Raw genomic sequence first — 17,504 nt, 5'->3', positions numbered from 1 at the left:
ACTAAAAGCTTTTATTTTGAAAGTATCAGAGCGGGGGGGGATTGCTCTGTAATATTTGTCCGGGTACAGTAAAATATTTCGTTCGTAATTTAAATAGGCGGTTAGAAATAAAAACTACTGTGGACAACCAATTAAGTAAATAAGTTTACCACTGTAGCAACTATTTGTTTCAATCTGCAAAATACAAAAGCTTTCAAATCGGAACGTTTGACATCTTCTGTACACCTGGGAAGTATTTGACCCGAACACACTCTCTCCTCACGGGCTGATGCAAGTTGAATGAGTGAACTGACAGCTGTGAGCCAATATATTGCAGTATGGTCTTATTTTATATCTAATTTGTGTGTCACTATTAGTTGTGTTGTGTCCGCTTTGGAATACTCATGTTGTCGTGTTTATTTAGCGTATATATGAGGGTACACCGGCGTAAAAAAGTATTAGGATCAGATTAGCTGGCATTGACAGCCTGCTCAACTGTTTGGCTATAAACTGAAGAAATGCGAAGTGAAACTAAATCTGTCACCTTAAAAAAATCTCTTCTCAGATTTAGACATATGACATTTATTTAGCTAAATCTACAATCCAGTGCTGTTCTTATGATTGGATGTACTTGTATGAGTGTTAATTACAACAGCATCCTATTGTATTTGCTTATTTAGCTAAACATGATATTAAAGTTTGTGCTGTTTGTGTGACTGCTGACAGGGTGAAGATGGCAGACTGTGATGGTGAAGGAGCCCAGACTCCACTGCAGCTGTATGAGAGACTGACAGCTCAGGGCGATCAAGTCAGAGCCCTCAAGTCTGCCAAAGCTGAAAAGGTAAGGCATAATTTGTATTATATAGAAAAAAATAACATTAGTGTGTCACCATGTAATGTTGACAATATAATGTGTTGTGGGTATACATATTAATTTTAACATGTTATTCTGTTTCTTTGTTTCTTTCATACATACAGTCCCTGACAAAAGTCTCGTCTCTTCTCCATTTTGTAGAAACAAAAACTTATAACTTGACTTTAAATTAATCGATTGGTCTTAGAAATGTCTCATATGAAAGCTAAAACCCTCTCAAATTATGCTCAATATACTAAAAAAAATTTGCTTCACTGAAAAAAGATTGATCATTTAATGAACACAGAAAGGTCAGATTTTGGCAAGACAAAAGTCTTGTCGCCTTGTCATATGATGCACCCAATCCTAGATTACAGCCTCACCTGTGGTCAGTTACTGATCAGTCAGTTAGTGGGTGTGTATAAAAAGAACCCCAGCACACTAGACCTTCACATCAACTGCAACTTGACCTCTGACAACATGCCTAAGATCCACCCTGAGACCAAAGCGTTAATTATCAAGAGGCTGAAGACCAGATCCACTGCTGAGGTGGCTGACACCTTCAATGTGTCTCAGCGTCAAGTACAAAGAATAAGAAAAAGATCTGAAATGACTGGAGATGTTTTTGACAAGCCCAGGTCCGGCAGACCCCACAAGACAACTGCTCGGGGAGGACCGTTTGTTGATTCGAAAATCCACGGCCAGCCCCTTTTCCACTGCAGCAGAGAGTTCCACCCAGGCCTGGTCACCTGAAAGTCCCTGTGTCAACCAGAACAGTTTGTAGAATTCTGTCTCGAAATGGCCTCCATGGTCGAATCAGTGCACAGAAACCAGCACTAAACAAAAGGCAATTAAAAAACTGTGTGGCATTTGCCAAGGCCCACAGCCTGCTAAAAGGATGGACACTGGAAAAGTGGCAGAAGGTGGATTTTTCTGATGAATCCTCAGGTGAATTACATCACAGCCACCACAAATATTGCAGGAGACCTACTGGAGCCCCCATGGATCCAAGATTCACACAGAAAACAGTTAAGTTTGGTGGCAGAAAAATCATGGCCTGGGGTTACATCCATTATGGGAGTGTGCGAGACATTTGCAGGGTGGAAGGCAATATCAATAACCTAAAATATCAAGACATATTAGCTACCTCTTACATTCCCAACCATAAAAGGGGTCAAATTTTGCAGCAGGATGGTGCTCCATCGCATAATTCTATCTCGACATCAAAGTTTCTCAAGGCAAAGAAGATCAAGGTGCTCCAGGACTGGCCAGCCCAGTCACCAGACATGAACATCATTGAACATGTCTGGGGTAGAATGAAAGAGGAAGCATGGAAGGCAAAACCAAAGAATCTTGATGAAATCTGGGAGGCATGTAAGACTGCTGTCATACAAGATATTAAATATGGATGTCACAGCACCACTACTTAATTCACTGACGTTATGCAACATATTTTTGTATTTGAAGTAAATTATTTGTTCAATTTTCTGTAGGTGACAAAACTTTTGTCTTGCCAAAATCTGACCTTTCTGTGTTCATTAAATGATCAATCTTTTTTCAGTGAAGCAAATTTTTTTTAGTATATTGAGCATAATTTGGGAGGGTTTTAGCTTTCATATGAGACATTTCTAAAACCAATTGATTAATTTAAAGTCAAGTTATAAGCTTTTGTTTCTACAAAATGGATAAGAGACAAGACTTTTGTCAGGGACTGTATTGTATGTAAAAAGTTGCTTGAAGTGGGTGGTTTCTATTCAGTGATATGTTGCGATACTACATTACATAGTTCTTGAATCAATACAAAATGTGTCTGAATCAAATTTTTTTCTATCATATTTTCTACAAAAATTCCAAAAATTTACTGTTCTCATGTTTTAAAAACAATTAAATTAGGTAATACAATTTTGTTCTTGTGAAGGTGTACATAACTATATTATTAGAAATAATTATTGATAAATCTCAATATATTGTCTTTTGTTTTAGTATTGGGATATATCAGGATATATATTATCATGACATGCATAGCGTGATACGTATCACATTGCCAGACTCATGGCAATGCACACCCCTAGTGGTTTCTGATCTGTTTTTGAGTACTTTGTTCTTTTTCACTCGTGGTTTAATAGTTTTTGTGTCTTGATATAGATCTATTGTGTCTTGTACATTTCAACACTATTACAGCATAATCTGAATCTTCTTTTACCTCCCATAGACTGAAATAGAGTCTGCAGTCCAATTACTGCTGAAGCTCAAAGTAGAGTACAAACAGATGACAGGTCAGGATTACAAAGCTGGGTGCCCTCCCCCTGAAAATCTTACTGTGCCTGACAATGGTCCATCAGCAGAGGGCACTGCTGATGAAGATGAAGTCAACCCATGGAACGTGACCACCACCAATGCTAAAGGAGTGGACTATGACAAACTTATATGTAAGCAGCCCACAATTTAAGCACATTCTCATTTATGTATGACATCAGTAAACGAATAATCACTTTTTAACAGTGAGGTTTGGGAGCAGTAAAATTGACAAGGAGCTGGTGGACAGAATAGAAAAAGTATCTGGACAGAAGCCTCACCGCTTTTTAAGAAGAGGAATATTCTTCTCACACAGGTCAGTATATGCTATACAATCTAAATGAGTTGCACATTGCAGAAATGGGCCGAACGTGTTGAATGCGTTGAACATTCAAAGGCAAAGGAATAACATCTCCATAGAGACAAGAAGTAAACAGACCCTCCACCAGAAAAGTTAAATAGTTCACTTTTAACTACGCTATAATACTGTGATATTCATTTAGACCTGTCACAATAATTACAGGTAATATGGCAGAATATTATATTATCAACACATCAATATATACTGATAATATATGGACTCTGGAAACATATATTTTGGAGCTCAGTATTTATTGTGTGTACTTTTTCTTTATAATGGTGGTGAGATTTTTGCCATTTTTATGTAATCATGTAAGATATGATCAGTAGAGGGTAGAATAAATGAATTCTACAGCTAATTATCAGTTCATTCTGACATTTATTTGTTGCAACTCAGGCTTTTTAATGATACTGTCTAGTTAAAAATTGTTTTACTGGGATTCAATATTACTGTTTATCTTTATATTACACTGTAAAAATGTATCGTGCTTATAAATGTGTTATTATGACTGTCCTAACTTGAGTTAAAGCAGTAAATTAAGTTCATAAGGAATAATGAACAGCCCTGCATTACTACTGTATTCAAAAATCTGTCAACTGATATTTTTTCAGAGATATGCACCAAGTATTAGACGCATACGAGAAGCATAAGGGCTTCTACCTGTACACCGGCAGAGGTCCATCTTCAGAGGCCATGCACGTGGGTCACCTCATCCCATTCATCTTCACCAAGTAAGTCCTCCCCTGCACAAGTCATGGAATTTCAAACTTCAATCTGAAACTAAGGAAAAGGCTGTGTATTCAATATCTATAGCACAATGATAATTAAACACTCTAAACACACAAACTCAAAATGATGCTTGTCTGGATTATATTAGAATGAGGTTCTAGTAGTTCTGATTTAGATCCAGACCATTGTATGAAAAGGGCCATATATGTAATAGTTGTCAGTATCAATATCTCAAGTGAGCGGGTGCAAAAAATACTATTTTAATTTTAATTCAGGATCAAGATTCAGGCATTTATAATGTTCATGATTTTTAGTAAGAGGTCTATAGTCAATCCTCTTTTGGTAAAAAAACATGTGGTTTCAAGCAGAGTTCAGACTTTGGAGGAAGCGACTCTGTGAATGACTATTATTAAAGGTTTAGATTCAGATAAAATATGTAGTCTAATAAATGTAGAAAAAGCTATTTGTTTTCAAGGCAAAATCTAATAAATAAATCAAATAGAAATCATGACTGATCAGTGTTACGAAAAAATGGATGAAGATGTGTCTTATCGCCCAGGCCTAGTTTCAGTGTCCATTAGTAACTGTGTTTTGAATATCTGACTGCCAAGATGCACTGTACTGAGTTATAGCTGTGTGTCAGGTGGCTGCAGGACGTGTTCGACATCCCTCTGGTCATCCAGCTGACCGATGATGAGAAGTACCTGTGGAAGGACCTGAGCTTAGAGGAGTGCTATCGCTTCGCCGTGGAGAACGCCAAGGACATCATTGCGTGTGGCTTTGACGTCAACAAAACCTTTATCTTCTCTGACCTCGATTACATGGGGTAAATAAGATACGTGCATTCCTCTTTAAACTGAGAACTGACTGACTTTTTTAATGTGATGTTTTCTATCTCCAGCTCGTCTCCTCAGTTCTACAGGAATGTGGTAAAAATACAGAAGCATGTGACGTTCAACCAAGTGAAAGGCATCTTTGGGTTCACAGACAGCGACTGCATTGGTAACTTGTCACTTTATAATGAATATGGATGGTGGAATGTCATATTTTGTATATTCCATGATGTCTAGGAGTGGCCAATATAGACAAAAATTAAAATGTCGATATTTTTGGGAGTATCCTGATGACTATAATCATTTATTATATGATATTTTGACCTTCTAATAGAAATGTGCTTAAACACGTCTGTCAGTGTGTTAATTGAAGTATTCATTATACAAATGCGAAAGGAAGGATCAGCAAATGTGCACATATATCACTTTTAGACCCTTGTTTGAAAGATTACAACTGAATTTAATAGACCAGCTTTTAAATTTTCCATCATTTCAAAACAACATTCACAATATTAGCCACCTTATTGCCCTCTTCTATTCATGTCACAATATGTATACAGATAATAATAACATTATATTTATCAATTCTTTTTATTTGGTTGTTCTGATATACAGGAAAGATCAGTTTTCCAGCCATCCAGGCCGCCCCCTCCTTCAGTAACTCCTTCCCACACATTTTTGGGGAGAGAAAAGATATCCAGTGTCTTATCCCTTGTGCCATTGACCAGGTAGGTACAGATCACTATAAATAATAATATACCAAACTTCTAATAAAAACACCTATAATAACTAATCCTCCAGGACCCGTACTTCAGAATGACCAGAGACGTGGCTCCAAGGATCGGGTATCCCAAACCAGCCCTGCTCCATTCCACGTTCTTCCCAGCTCTCCAGGGCGCACAGACCAAAATGAGCGCAAGTGACGTCAACTCCTCCATCTTCCTCACAGACTCGCCCAAACAGATCAAGAACAAGGTGATCTAAAACAAAATAACTATATACAAAATACATATACATACAGAAAAATTACATACAAAATAACATAACTATAAACACTACCGGTTAAAAGTTTTAGAACACCTAATTTTTCTAGTTATTTACTGCAAGTCAAGTCGTGCAAGTCCAATGAAGAGCTTGAAATGGTACAAAGATAAGAACTGAACAGCCAGAGGTTAACAGAAAGATAAAAGAACAAAACACAAGTTTAAGCTCAGCCAAAGCTATCTCAGGAAAAAAGAACAAGCCGGTAAACTTGAAAACATGGAGTGTCCAGCACAGTCTCCAGACTTAAACCCCGTCGAGCTGGTTTTGGGATGAACTGGACCGAAAAGTGAAAGCCAAGAAACCTACAAGTGCCACTCATTTATGGGAATATCTGCAACAGACTTGAGAAGAACTTTCTGAAGAATATTTGATTTCTATTGTAAAAAGAATGCCATGAGTGTGTTCAGCTGTTGTATCTGCCAAAGGGGGGCACTTTCATGAATCAAAAGTTTAGAATACATTTTGGTCAACAGTAAAGAGTAAAAAAACTGGAAAAAGTGTGGTGTTCCAAAACTTTTGACCGGCAGTGTACATAATACATACACGTACAGGAAAAATTACATACAAAATAACATAAATACATACATACTGAAAAAGGACGTACATAATAACAAAACTATATTCATACATAATACATGAACATGCAAAAAAGGCAGAATGTTTTTGAGACTTGGCAATAATGTCCATTGGCTACATACAAAAGTTGATGGTTCCGCGGCAGCTACATGGCAAGACAATTCTGACTTTTGGTGAAGAGTCACCACCTGTTTTTCTCCATAGGAATATTATTGTTTGGCTTAGAACAGAGGTCATCAAACTAAGGCCAGCGGCTGACCCCGGCTCCCCAGCCCGTCTGCCCCCCACCACTTGAACTGGCCCTATGAGGCAATCCTCAGAAGTTGTCACGGCCTATTTTTTTTAATTACTTTTTGGCAAATAATGACACATCTGCATCTTGTATTTTATAGATTTTTTTTTTTTTTCAATTAAAAAATTGTATTTATATGAAGTAGTTACATTTAAATAATTATATGACGTATTTAGATAGTCAACACACACACAAAGTACTGTAGTGCAATTAAAGACAGCAAAATGTCAAGTGTTAAAGTACGACCAATTATTTTTTTTGTTCAGTGTAAGGACCATGCAGTTTGTCTGATATGTAAATAAAGTGTGGCTGTGTTCAGAGAATATAATCTGCGTCATCAGGATCATACAATTCTATTATACAGGCTACCTAACCCTGGCCCCCATCACAGTCACGAGCGATAATGTGGCCCCCAGAGAAAAAAGTTTGGTGACCCTTGGCCTAGAATATTCTATAGCATGACATTAAACAAAGTTACAGGGTTAGATCAGTGATTCCAATTACAGTAACAATGCATGTTTGTTTTGTTTGTGTTTTTTTTTTTTTCAATAATAAAACACCTCTCATGCTGTGGAACAATACAGACAAAGTAGTAACATCTCCATGGATACACACAAATGTTACTCAGTCCACTTCTTTTTAAAGTAAATGCATTATATCTGCTTCATTTGATCCCATTGCTTGTGTAAGCAATAGGCTGATGGTGTATTTAATAACCCATTCACTTATCATGAACACTATCACATTTTATACAAGTCTTGTAGATAGTTGTGCTTTTACTCCATAAATAAATATTCTCTCAAATATTTGACACAGATAAATAAGCATGCGTTTTCTGGAGGCAAAGACACAGTGGAGGAGCACAGACAGTTTGGAGGTAACGCGGAGGTGGACGTCTCCTTCATGTACCTCACTTTCTTCCTGGAGGATGATGAGCAGCTCGAGAAGATCCGACAGGTGAGCTACTGGTCCTTGTACAAAGTAGAATTAATTTTAGCTCAATTAAGTTGAAAATGGAAATGTTTGTCGCAGTATTCCCTTATTATTTAATTTTTCAACTTGGAAAAAGTCACTTCAGAGCGCTATCGCAACAATCAGCAAGGAATTAAACTACTGCACATTCCATCAGGTTTATCAGGTTGTTGTGTACAGTTTTGTATCATAATATATATGTATATTTTTGGAGAATTGTGGATGGTGTAGGCTTCTGGGCAGAGCATTGCAGAAAACATTGCAGTTAGCCATAATCAGGGTTTAAACAGGGCCCAGGAGAGATCACTAAATTACTCAAACATGCATGGATGACATCTAAAACCGCATCACGCATGTTTTTGATGAGGAAACAACATTATAACATGGTATAAAGCTGAAAAATCGATTTTGCATTATACCCTCTTTTTAAAAAGCAAAAAATCTGAAATAAAGTCAAAGCCAAAGACATGATTATAGAATGTAGACATATTATGGGAATAATTGCTGGCCGTTTTGATACTAAAAGTACTTTGGAAAATAAAGTAGTCTAAATAAATTGTGTTTAGCTGTTGAATCGAGTAAGCCCACATTGATTAACATCACATGAGCATTTCCATTCTCAACTTGAAAAAGCAGAAATGAATAATGAATGAATAATACTTTGTACACAAACTGTTACTCATATTACAAATGTTACCAAATTGCTCCCATTTTGATGTACAAATGTTTTTATTGGTTCAGGATTACACAAGTGGAGCTTTGCTAACAGGGGAGCTGAAGAAGATCCTAATTGAGACACTTCAGCCAATGATCGCCACACATCAAGAACGACGTAAACAAGTCACAGAGGAGCTGGTCAAACAGTTCATGACACCTAGGCCTTTAAATTTTAACTTTTAAAAAAGATTGGCACCATATGAACATTAAAGTGGACGTTTTATTCAAGGCATCAATGCAAACTATTTCATTTTGACAAATTAAAGATAGGAGTACAATAGAATAAAATTGTGCACGTGGAATTGCCCTTCTTCATCATGAATGTTACGTATCACTTAGCCATATTTCTTTATGTGCTTTATAGAAACATGTTGTTAAAGGTCTTACTTCAGCCTGAATACAAGTGTAACGTGACACAGTACAATTTAACAGAATATGTAAACTGGAGCTCATAGACGATGGCTACGCATGAGAGTTACCCATTATGTGAAATATGTCAAAGACTGGAGACTGCCCATTCTTTCACATATTTGAGTTTAATGTACAAAATGTGCTATTAAAAGTCCAACTTCAGTATGACTACATGTTTACAGTGGTTTGTGCCCCTGTCTTCTGTCAGGAAGATGTGGTTAAGGATTTGCTCTGGGTTCTGCACTGACTGTAAAATGGCTGTTGTCAATGTGTTTCGTGGTGTGTGTGTATCTCATATCATTGGCCGACGGTGTAGTGTGAATTTGTAGGTCTATATTTAATAATTAGTCTCTGGTGAAGGCTACTTATAAATTCAGTGCTGAAGGGAGAATGACAGTGCTTCTTGGTTAAGTGACTTCACAGAGCTGTTAAACTTACATTAATGTTCTACGAGAAAACTGGTTGAAAGGCAAAATGGGTCAGTTTTAAACACTGAACAAATTTACCTTGTGCTGTAAGCGGTGTTGCTGCAAGATCTGAGTTTTCTCAGTTTACAGAACCCTTATAAGCACTGTTCATACGGCTTTTGCCAAGTTATGCACAAATAGTCCTACATGATGGGTATTAGACATTTTTGACATACAACTTAATGTTTACATTATTTCCCTGGAGGTCATAATCTTTTCTCCCATTCACATACTCCAAACTTTTTTTTTTTTTTCAACATATTTTACCACATTATCTGAGGAGTTAAAAGCCAAGTCATTAAAAGAGTAATTATTTGCTCATAGCCACAGGCCTGTATTGCAATAGTCTGTGGTTAGATTTAATTGAAATAATATTGCTAATGTCTTGTCTGCAGTAACACCTTTAGAAAACCTAAATCATGCAGTTTTTCTTTCTTTTTTTTTATATATATAGAACTTTGTTTTTTATTAGTTTTAGGTAACATTTCATATAAAAAAAAAAAAAAACAACAATATAAAACAATGTAACAACAGTGTGGAGTTACAGGTTCTTATTTTAACATGCATTTGTTAATGACCTTTTAATGTACTGTGTTGTTTTGCTGGTGTCATTTCTGAATGCAATTTTCCCATTGCTCAGTTGCTCATCGTATTAAGATTGTATGTTATTCTTTCCATTACTTTCATTTCCATTGTCAAATGCAAGTCATCCTTCCTTACTACATTTGATATATTTTCCAGACACGCCACAAGACAAGTGTTTGGAATTCCATAACCCACAATACTAGTTAAAGTGGCGTTTAATTGATCCATCTGAACTCTGAGCAGGCTGCGCCCAAAGCTGCACCTTTGGGCTCCTATCCCAGTGTTATATTATACATAGTGTTAAAATGTATTAAATAAGCATGTCTTTACTTGAACTCTTCCAACAACAGATCAACCTCTACAGATGACGAAGAGCACGATAAGAGTGTTGATTTTGCCGGTGGTGAGGAAAGCTGTGTGTCCGGGACAGCCAATCGCTGCGTGGGGCGGACCGCAGCCCCGGGGGGAGTTGTCTTGTGGATCCTCACGCGATTGGACTTTCTTAAAAAGGACTGACGCGCTGGGCTTTTTTCTCTGCCACACTCACGTCTGTACAGAAATAGCAGGGCTTGGCGCTCAGACAGGAGCTGTGGTGGAAGTGAGGACACATCAGCACAGTGCCACAACGAGGAAACGCGCAGCCCGTGCACTCCTCCACACTCTGTTTATCCTACAGATCAGATTTATCTACCAGAGCCTAATCAAAGGAGCAAAAGAGTGACTCGTGAACAGCGACTGATCCCTCTCAAGTTCGCCCGACCTCCGTTTTTAGGCAGAGTTTGACTGGAATGGCATTGGACTTCGCCGCGGGCTGCTTGGGAGGTGAGGAGTCTACACCGGACTCAAGTAGCATTAGCATTAATTAGCATTAGCAATCTTTCCTCAGACATTCTTCATTGACTTCTGCAGATGTTACCAAATAAAACAGCCGTGTCTCAAAGTGGAGTAAAACCAAAACACAGATTTTTCAGTCAGATGTTTAGAGATGTGTTAATGGGGTAAGAAGCTGCATTCCACACAGGGAGTGGTGCCTGGGAGAAGTTTTGGCGTGTGGCCATTCATTCATCCACGACACAGTTCTGCATCACCTGTGTCTGAAAAATGATGTGTTTACATGATCGTATGCTTCTGATCTTTAGTCTACTGTATATCTGACATCAGGCCTGTCCTGTACATTTTGATGACTGTGGTCTTGTTGGACACCCCCCACTTCAAATGTTTGGGAAAGTTGTCACATGTTTAGTGTTTGCACAAGAAGTGCGCCAAGGTCCTCTTATAGACACACACAGTTTATTTAGTTTAGTTTATTTTGTTCGTCCTTTTAAAATCAAATTAACTTTATAACTGTTACTTTGATCCAATCACTAATCTCTAATCTATAGTGTATACTTCATCGTAAATTGGCAAAGTATTGTGTATGTACACTAAATAGGTCCGTGTTGATGGGTAATGAAGGTATCATATAATCCAAAGAATAAGCTTCAGAAGTATTATGATATGGTATTGAAAATGTTTATTTATATTATTTAGAATGGGCTAAGCAATTCAATTGGGGCAGAGAAAGCCAGTATGCTTTTCTAGTATAGCCCTTTGTTTTATCTCTGTGTATGTGACCTGGTGGCTTGTTGCAGGTGCTGCTGGTGTGTTGGTGGGACATCCATTTGACACTGTGAAGGTGGGTGTTGGAGTCCTCTGTCCTGCTCATTTCATGTACACACTTGTAGATTTGTGGTCAGACTGGTGTTGGCTGCGTGGGAGTGGTTCCACATAAGCCTAAGGTACACACATATGACAAAATAAAAAAATGTATATATTGGCAAACTGAACTGTAGATGTATGAAGTAAATTTAGCTTATCATAGAATTTAGGGATGCACCAATCCATGTTTTTTAGTTCCGATACTATGGCCTTGGGTATCTGCTGATACCCACTAACGACCAATACCAGAGAAGAGACAGAAAAACAAAAATAAATGACCAAACTGATCCAAATGTGTTGTGTTGCTGTTATGCATCTCTCAAGCAACAACAGAACAACAGTGTATAAACAAATGTTCAAACATGAGACTTTCTGGGCCGACTACAGACTAAAGTCTTACTACATCAGTTTATATGTCTGACCAGGGTATCAGCTGAACTGATATTTGGAAATCGATATCCAATGCAGCAAAATTTTCAGTATCGCCACAGATATCTGATACCAGTATTGGATCAGTGCATCCCTAAGAGAATTACACACGCATTTGATATCCGAGAAAGATTCTGAATGTGAAAATGTATGGAGGCTCAAAGTAATATCGAGCTTATCCAAACATTACAACAGTGACACACTGAAGCACTGCTTACAAAAAGCTGCTGCTCATGTTTTCACTACACGAGTACATTCTTGTGAATGCACTCTCTGACCTTACACATGCTATAGGCTCTGGCCATGGAAACCTTGTGTGACAGTACGCTCCTTGCAAAATTACTTTGAGTTTTGAATCTTTCTCTCTATGGACAAATAAGGAATTTCCCATCAAACACACAATGTTACTTGAGTTGATGTTCACACTGTTTCACACTGTAGATAAATAAGGCTTACATCGTGTTTTCAGAGGGCAGGAAAGCTGGATAAAGGAATGTTGTGTACAATGCTTTCAATGTGATTTCTTCCTGAGTGGGTGTGTGCTGTGGGCCTGGGGGAGGCTGTTTTAACAGTGCCAGTGTCACTGTGTTGTAGATGAGAGAGAGATATAAACGCGCTCTCCACGGAAATAGAACCTAGTAAGTACGGTCAAGGTCTTCTTTCTCTCCCCTGTCTCCCCCCACTGTGAACTGTTAATTACCAATGACTTTTGTCCCTTTTTGAATGTATCCTCTCCCTTCAAAGAAACCTTCATAGCTTTACTACATGAGCTGTCCTTTGAATCCCTCCATCTTCCAATACACTCTGCTTTTGTTCTTAGGTGCGACTTCAAGTTCAGAATGTGGACAAACCTCTTTACCGTGGGACATACCACTGTTTCCAGTCCATTATACGTCAGGAATCGGTAAGATGTGCATTGTCTATAGTGATATTCAATTTCATCTTGTTGCCCCCATTTATTATGCCAAAAGTTAACATGTAAAACCTCCAATTTAAATCCAGCTGCATTAAAGCTACCATCCCCTATAACCTCACCTGGCCTTTGTTCAGGCACACCTGTGCTCTCTGGTCTTTTTCTGTCAGACCAAAGCTGGCTCACTATCAGACTGCAGCAACATAGATGGCATCTAGTGGTGATATGTGAGAATGCAACATGGCTAGGTTGACCAGTCTAATTACGGACGGTAGCTTTAAATTTAATGAAATGGTTCCAGTTTCTACCTGGGCAGTCTGCAGTGTGCACTCACCATGTGCAGTCAAGGCCATAATGGAGTAGAGAGTGTCGAGCAGGGCATGTGCCTACAGTGTGCCAGCTCCTGAGATGGGGCAGGGCTGTGGTGATGAGAAGGGGGTGGTTTTTGGTGAGGTCAGCCAGGATGTCTGGCCTAATTTAAGCATGTGCCATTTGAGTAAGCGGCCTAAGCTTGGTCTCAATACATTTGTCCTCTCTTCCACTGTGCTGCTGCAAGTGTGAGTAGTACATTTAGGTTGTATCATGTCAAATGTACAGTCTTAACTCTTTCTCAGAAAGACTGTGTAATCATGATAAATCTGATTTTTATTTAAGTGTATTTTCATTATTGCTATAGCAGAGCAATAGAACAATATCTCAGCCTCAGATTTCCCTTTTAGGTTATGTATATGAAACTGTCTGTTTTGATTGTGAAGGTGGTTACTTGGTTTGATTGAACAGAATGTGCAGAGTCAGCCCAGAGGAAGTAAAACTGGGCTCCATGTGGATGTGTGGGTCAGCCACGCACTCTGCAGGGGGAATAAAACTGCTGTGGTCATGGGGGCTTTTTATTGCATCAGATCAGGTTAAAAAAGTGACTGAGGAGTGCACCTCTGTATCAGCACCTGTCAACTTTGTTTTCAAGGGCATCAAGCTACACTCTTGGGGATAATACTTAAAATAAAACAAAATACAAAAGATGATCTCTGTAACCTGTGTTGTAGGCTCTGGGACTGTACAAAGGCCTGGGCTCTCCCCTGATGGGCCTAACCTTCATCAATGCCATAGTGTTTGGGGTGCAGGGGAACGCCATGAGGAAGCTGGGCCGGGACACCCCTCTGAACCAGTTTCTGGCTGGAGCGTCTGCTGGGGCAATTCAGTGTGTCATCTGCTGCCCCATGGAACTGGCCAAGACACGTATGCAGATGCAGGGCACAGGGGAGAAGAAGTCCACGAGGAAGCTGTACAAGAATTCTTTGGACTGTCTGGTGAGGATTTACAGGAAGGAGGGGCTGCGCGGCATTAACCGGGGAATGGTGACCACTCTGCTCAGAGAGACACCTGGTTTTGGGGTCTACTTCCTGACCTATGATGTGCTGACGCGACATTTGGGCTGTGAGCCTGAGGACTCCTACATGATTCCCAAGCTGCTGTTTGCTGGTGGGATGTCTGGAATTGCCTCCTGGATCTCCACCTATCCTGTGGATGTGATTAAGTCCCGCCTCCAAGCAGATGGAGTGGGAGGGGTTAATAAATACAGTGGCATTATAGACTGTGTTCGGCAGAGCCTTCAAAAGGAGGGCTGGAGGGTGTTCACTCGTGGGCTCACCTCCACACTACTCCGAGCCTTCCCTGTTAATGCCACGACCTTTGCTACAGTGACTCTGTTCCTCATGTATATGAGAGAGGGAGAAGAGTGCCCCATCCAGGCCTCAGAGCCCCCTAGTGTCCCTTTGCAGTCACTGCAGCCTCAGTCCCAGCCCAGCAGTATGTAAGTCTGCACCTATTTGCTATTCAAAGTGATCCTAGCTTTTTAAGTAATACTCTATTTTAAGAAGACTATACAATATATGTAAATATTGTCAGTTTTGTACAAATGGTGATGTCAATATTTTCCTTTTATTTTGGTGTTTTATAATGGTTTGTTACATAAAGCAGAGTGGTAAAACTTTTAGGTCAAATCTAAAACTGTATCGGTGCTTTGCTCTTTCTAACTAAGCAGTGGTGGCTCTTTTGTAAAGAATCTTTGTAGAGGTACCCCTCTAAGTTACAATTACATAGGCTTCCATACTATGGTCATTTTTGTACACAATTCTAGCAGCTGTTTAAATGTATTGGTAAACTTGGTTTAAGGGTCAATACTGAAATGTATAAAATGTATCTCTTAATTTATAAAGGTTTAGGTTTTGTTTAATTTATAATGGTTAACCCAATCATGCAGTAATATCACATGTCAATATTTATTGAACCACAAACCATGTCAATCTATGATCTGATACCAAAAGATCTTTTAAATGTATATATTTATTGTAGCTGTTGCTACAGTACTTTGTCTTGTTACTTTTTAGAAACTGTCCCATGGCTTTTCTATTTATTTTATATTTCTGTATGCTGTGATTCTCAAACTGTTTGCTAAACTGAGTCAGAGACATAAGCACTGTTAGTATATACTACTTCTCTTCAGCAGGTCAGATCTCCAGGAGGTGACTGTTTTAGTGATATTTAATAAATAAAGCATTGTCTATTTGAGTGGAGGGTGCTGCTGTTGACATGCTCTTGGGTGGTGTTGATTGTTGCCGGGTTGGTGCAGCTTTGAGGCTCTTCCAAAGGCAAGTGTAAATACTGTGAATTTCAATAGCTTTTTTGTTTTCTACCATGCAAATGTTTGTTTTGTGTCGACACCAAAAAGAACTAATGTACACAGCTCACTATCCTGGTGGTGGTCAATATCTCATGTCTGTTGTACTGTTTGTACATTTTTAAAACGTCTTTTAAAGTAAAACCTAAGTAGTTTATGGAGATTCTCCGAGTTAGTCTTGGCACATCTTGGTGTGGAGTCACTTACAATACGTGGGGTATATCCTACACAAAGCTACTTTTACAAAACTATTATGACTGATCTACTCCTTTTATTGGCAGCTGTAACTGACAGCTAGCCTTAGTTAGATGGGTAACAGTAAAATGCCTATAAAACATTAATCATTATTTAGTTGCCTAAATTTGCTCACTAATAAAGTATCCATTTACAGTAGTTATGGGTATGTGAGGGATCAAACTTGAATTCTTCAGTATAACAAGTCAAAGTCCTAACTCCTTTACCACTTGGAAGGAGACAGCAATGGTCTGTCTCAAGTTAGGGGTTAGAGACCCCTAGTGTTTACTTCAGCATATTATAAATGAGCAACTTGAGGTGCATCTAAAACACTCAACTATAGCAAAATGGCTTTTTATTACAAAATATAAATTATTTACACAGAAACATAATTTAAGTTATGCTAACACACAAGTCCTTAAACTATTTCTCCCTGATTTTACAGATTGTGCGGTCGAAGGTAGTTACTCCAAATAATGCATTTACAACCAACATATTGGCCTATGTATAAACAAAAAACAAAAAACTCACGTCTACTTCTCCCATTAACTCAGTCTGCTAAATAAACTATAGTAAATCTAAATCATTATTGGTTCTTTTTTTTTTTTTTTACTATAGAACTGAAAATTGTACATGTAAACCAGAATGCAGCATTGAGTTATTAGTTAGTATATTGCACATTTCGTTGGCTTGTTCTCATTTAATTGTGAATAAACAGCTTTTGTTGGTTCTATCTTGACGTGTTCATGAGAAAAGAGTCACAAGAATATCGCAGAAATCTGTAGACCTCCTCTGCCCTGGAGCGGCTCATGCAGCCTCCCTTTTGTATGGCTTCAATGGAACTGAAAGGTAAGAACAAAATTCTTTATTATGCTAGTCTTGATACCTAGAGCATAGGTTATGAATTTCACTAAAATGTAGTTCATAATATAACATCCTTAAATGTACACTTACAATCCTTCCTAGTTAGACAGTTTTAGAGAAGTTATGCAATTTTACTTCCTGGTTGGACATAGAACAGCAGATGCTGTCAAGGGCCAAAGCTCACCTAATTTACACAATAGTTATTATCCAACAGAACTTTTATTTTTCCTAAAGGTACACTTTAACTTTTTGGAGGTGGCATGTCATCTGCATGGTTCCATGGAAACAGAAAGATGAAACATTCTCACTGGAGGTTGATACATTTTGTCATACTATGAAATATTATAACCAAAGGAACAATTTCTCCATGGAAACAAAAAGGAGGAGGCCCTTTGTGTGGTTTGTGGAGATGTAAGGATGCAGTTATTCAGGTGCAATAACAAAATGGGAAAAAATAAAAGTTTTTATTGCAGTGTAATTTTTGGCTGAACTGTTAGTTACTGCGGCTTTAAAATAATATTTAAAAAGTCAGAAAAATGCATTTTGGATATTTGTGTATTGATAACCTAGATAAA

General features: G+C 38.3%; 3 protein-coding genes across 6 annotated transcripts in view; 2 read left to right on the top strand and 1 right to left on the bottom strand.

Moving 5' to 3' along the window:
• The first annotated feature begins 177 nt into the window (after positions 1-177).
• On the top strand, positions 178-9,230 carry wars1 (tryptophanyl-tRNA synthetase 1). Of its 2 annotated transcripts, none has more exons than XM_020919333.2 (11): positions 178-315; positions 706-820; positions 3,045-3,261; positions 3,335-3,443; positions 4,100-4,219; positions 4,861-5,043; positions 5,119-5,219; positions 5,666-5,778; positions 5,852-6,025; positions 7,779-7,919; positions 8,676-9,230. In XM_020919333.2, exons 2-11 carry the CDS (start codon positions 713-715, stop codon positions 8,832-8,834), a joined length of 1,425 nt encoding a protein of 474 aa, XP_020774992.1. In that variant the 5' UTR covers positions 178-315; positions 706-712; the 3' UTR covers positions 8,835-9,230. The 2 variants fall into 2 exon arrangements, with proteins under 2 accessions (XP_020774992.1, XP_020774993.1); XM_020919334.2 differs by having other exon boundaries at positions 181-297.
• Positions 9,231-10,316: 1,086 nt separating this feature from the next.
• On the top strand, positions 10,317-15,994 carry LOC110155330 (mitochondrial basic amino acids transporter). Of its 2 annotated transcripts, none has more exons than XM_020919428.2 (4): positions 10,317-10,936; positions 11,746-11,789; positions 13,062-13,145; positions 14,198-15,994. In XM_020919428.2, the coding sequence occupies exons 1-4, from the start codon at positions 10,903-10,905 to the stop codon at positions 14,966-14,968; spliced, it is 933 nt and encodes a 310-aa protein (XP_020775087.1). In that variant the 5' UTR covers positions 10,317-10,902; the 3' UTR covers positions 14,969-15,994. The 2 variants fall into 2 exon arrangements, with proteins under 2 accessions (XP_020775087.1, XP_055017052.1); XM_055161077.1 differs by lacking the exons at positions 10,317-10,936; positions 11,746-11,789 and adding exons at positions 11,837-11,892; positions 12,836-12,879.
• Positions 15,995-16,403: 409 nt separating this feature from the next.
• Positions 16,404-17,504, bottom strand: part of fancm (FA complementation group M) — a 33,730-nt gene continuing 32,629 nt past the window's right edge. For both annotated transcript variants that reach the window (XM_055161055.1, XM_055161056.1), the window contains one exon: positions 16,404-16,907. In XM_055161055.1, coding sequence (XP_055017030.1) covers positions 16,796-16,907 — 112 coding nt within the window. In that variant the 3' untranslated portion in view covers positions 16,404-16,795. The remainder of the gene's footprint in view (positions 16,908-17,504) is intronic.

This window comes from Boleophthalmus pectinirostris, unplaced genomic scaffold (genome assembly GCF_026225935.1).
Source record: "Boleophthalmus pectinirostris isolate CB_2022bp ecotype Guang Dong unplaced genomic scaffold, ASM2622593v1 HiC_scaffold_10, whole genome shotgun sequence".
Taxonomy (NCBI): Eukaryota; Metazoa; Chordata; class Actinopteri; order Gobiiformes; family Gobiidae; genus Boleophthalmus; species Boleophthalmus pectinirostris.
The sequence above is the reverse complement of the archived record's forward strand: the minus strand, read 5'-3'. Positions and strand labels throughout refer to the sequence as shown.

Bases quoted from the DNA above. Each gene is read 5' to 3' on its own strand.
- LOC110155330 (XM_020919428.2), top strand. From the start codon at position 10,903: ATGGCATTGGACTTCGCCGCGGGCTGCTTGGGAG. The intron at 10,937-11,745 runs GTGAGGAGTCTA...GGCTTGTTGCAG, and splicing joins CGCCGCGGGCTGCTTGGGAG to GTGCTGCTGGTGTGTTGGTG. The intron at 11,790-13,061 runs GTGGGTGTTGGA...TTTTGTTCTTAG, and splicing joins ATCCATTTGACACTGTGAAG to GTGCGACTTCAAGTTCAGAA.
- wars1 (XM_020919333.2), top strand. From the start codon at position 713: ATGGCAGACTGTGATGGTGAAGGAGCCCAGACTCCACTGCAGCTGTAT. The intron at 3,262-3,334 runs GTAAGCAGCCCA...ACTTTTTAACAG, and splicing joins GGACTATGACAAACTTATAT to TGAGGTTTGGGAGCAGTAAA. The intron at 5,220-5,665 runs GTAACTTGTCAC...TCTGATATACAG, and splicing joins CACAGACAGCGACTGCATTG to GAAAGATCAGTTTTCCAGCC.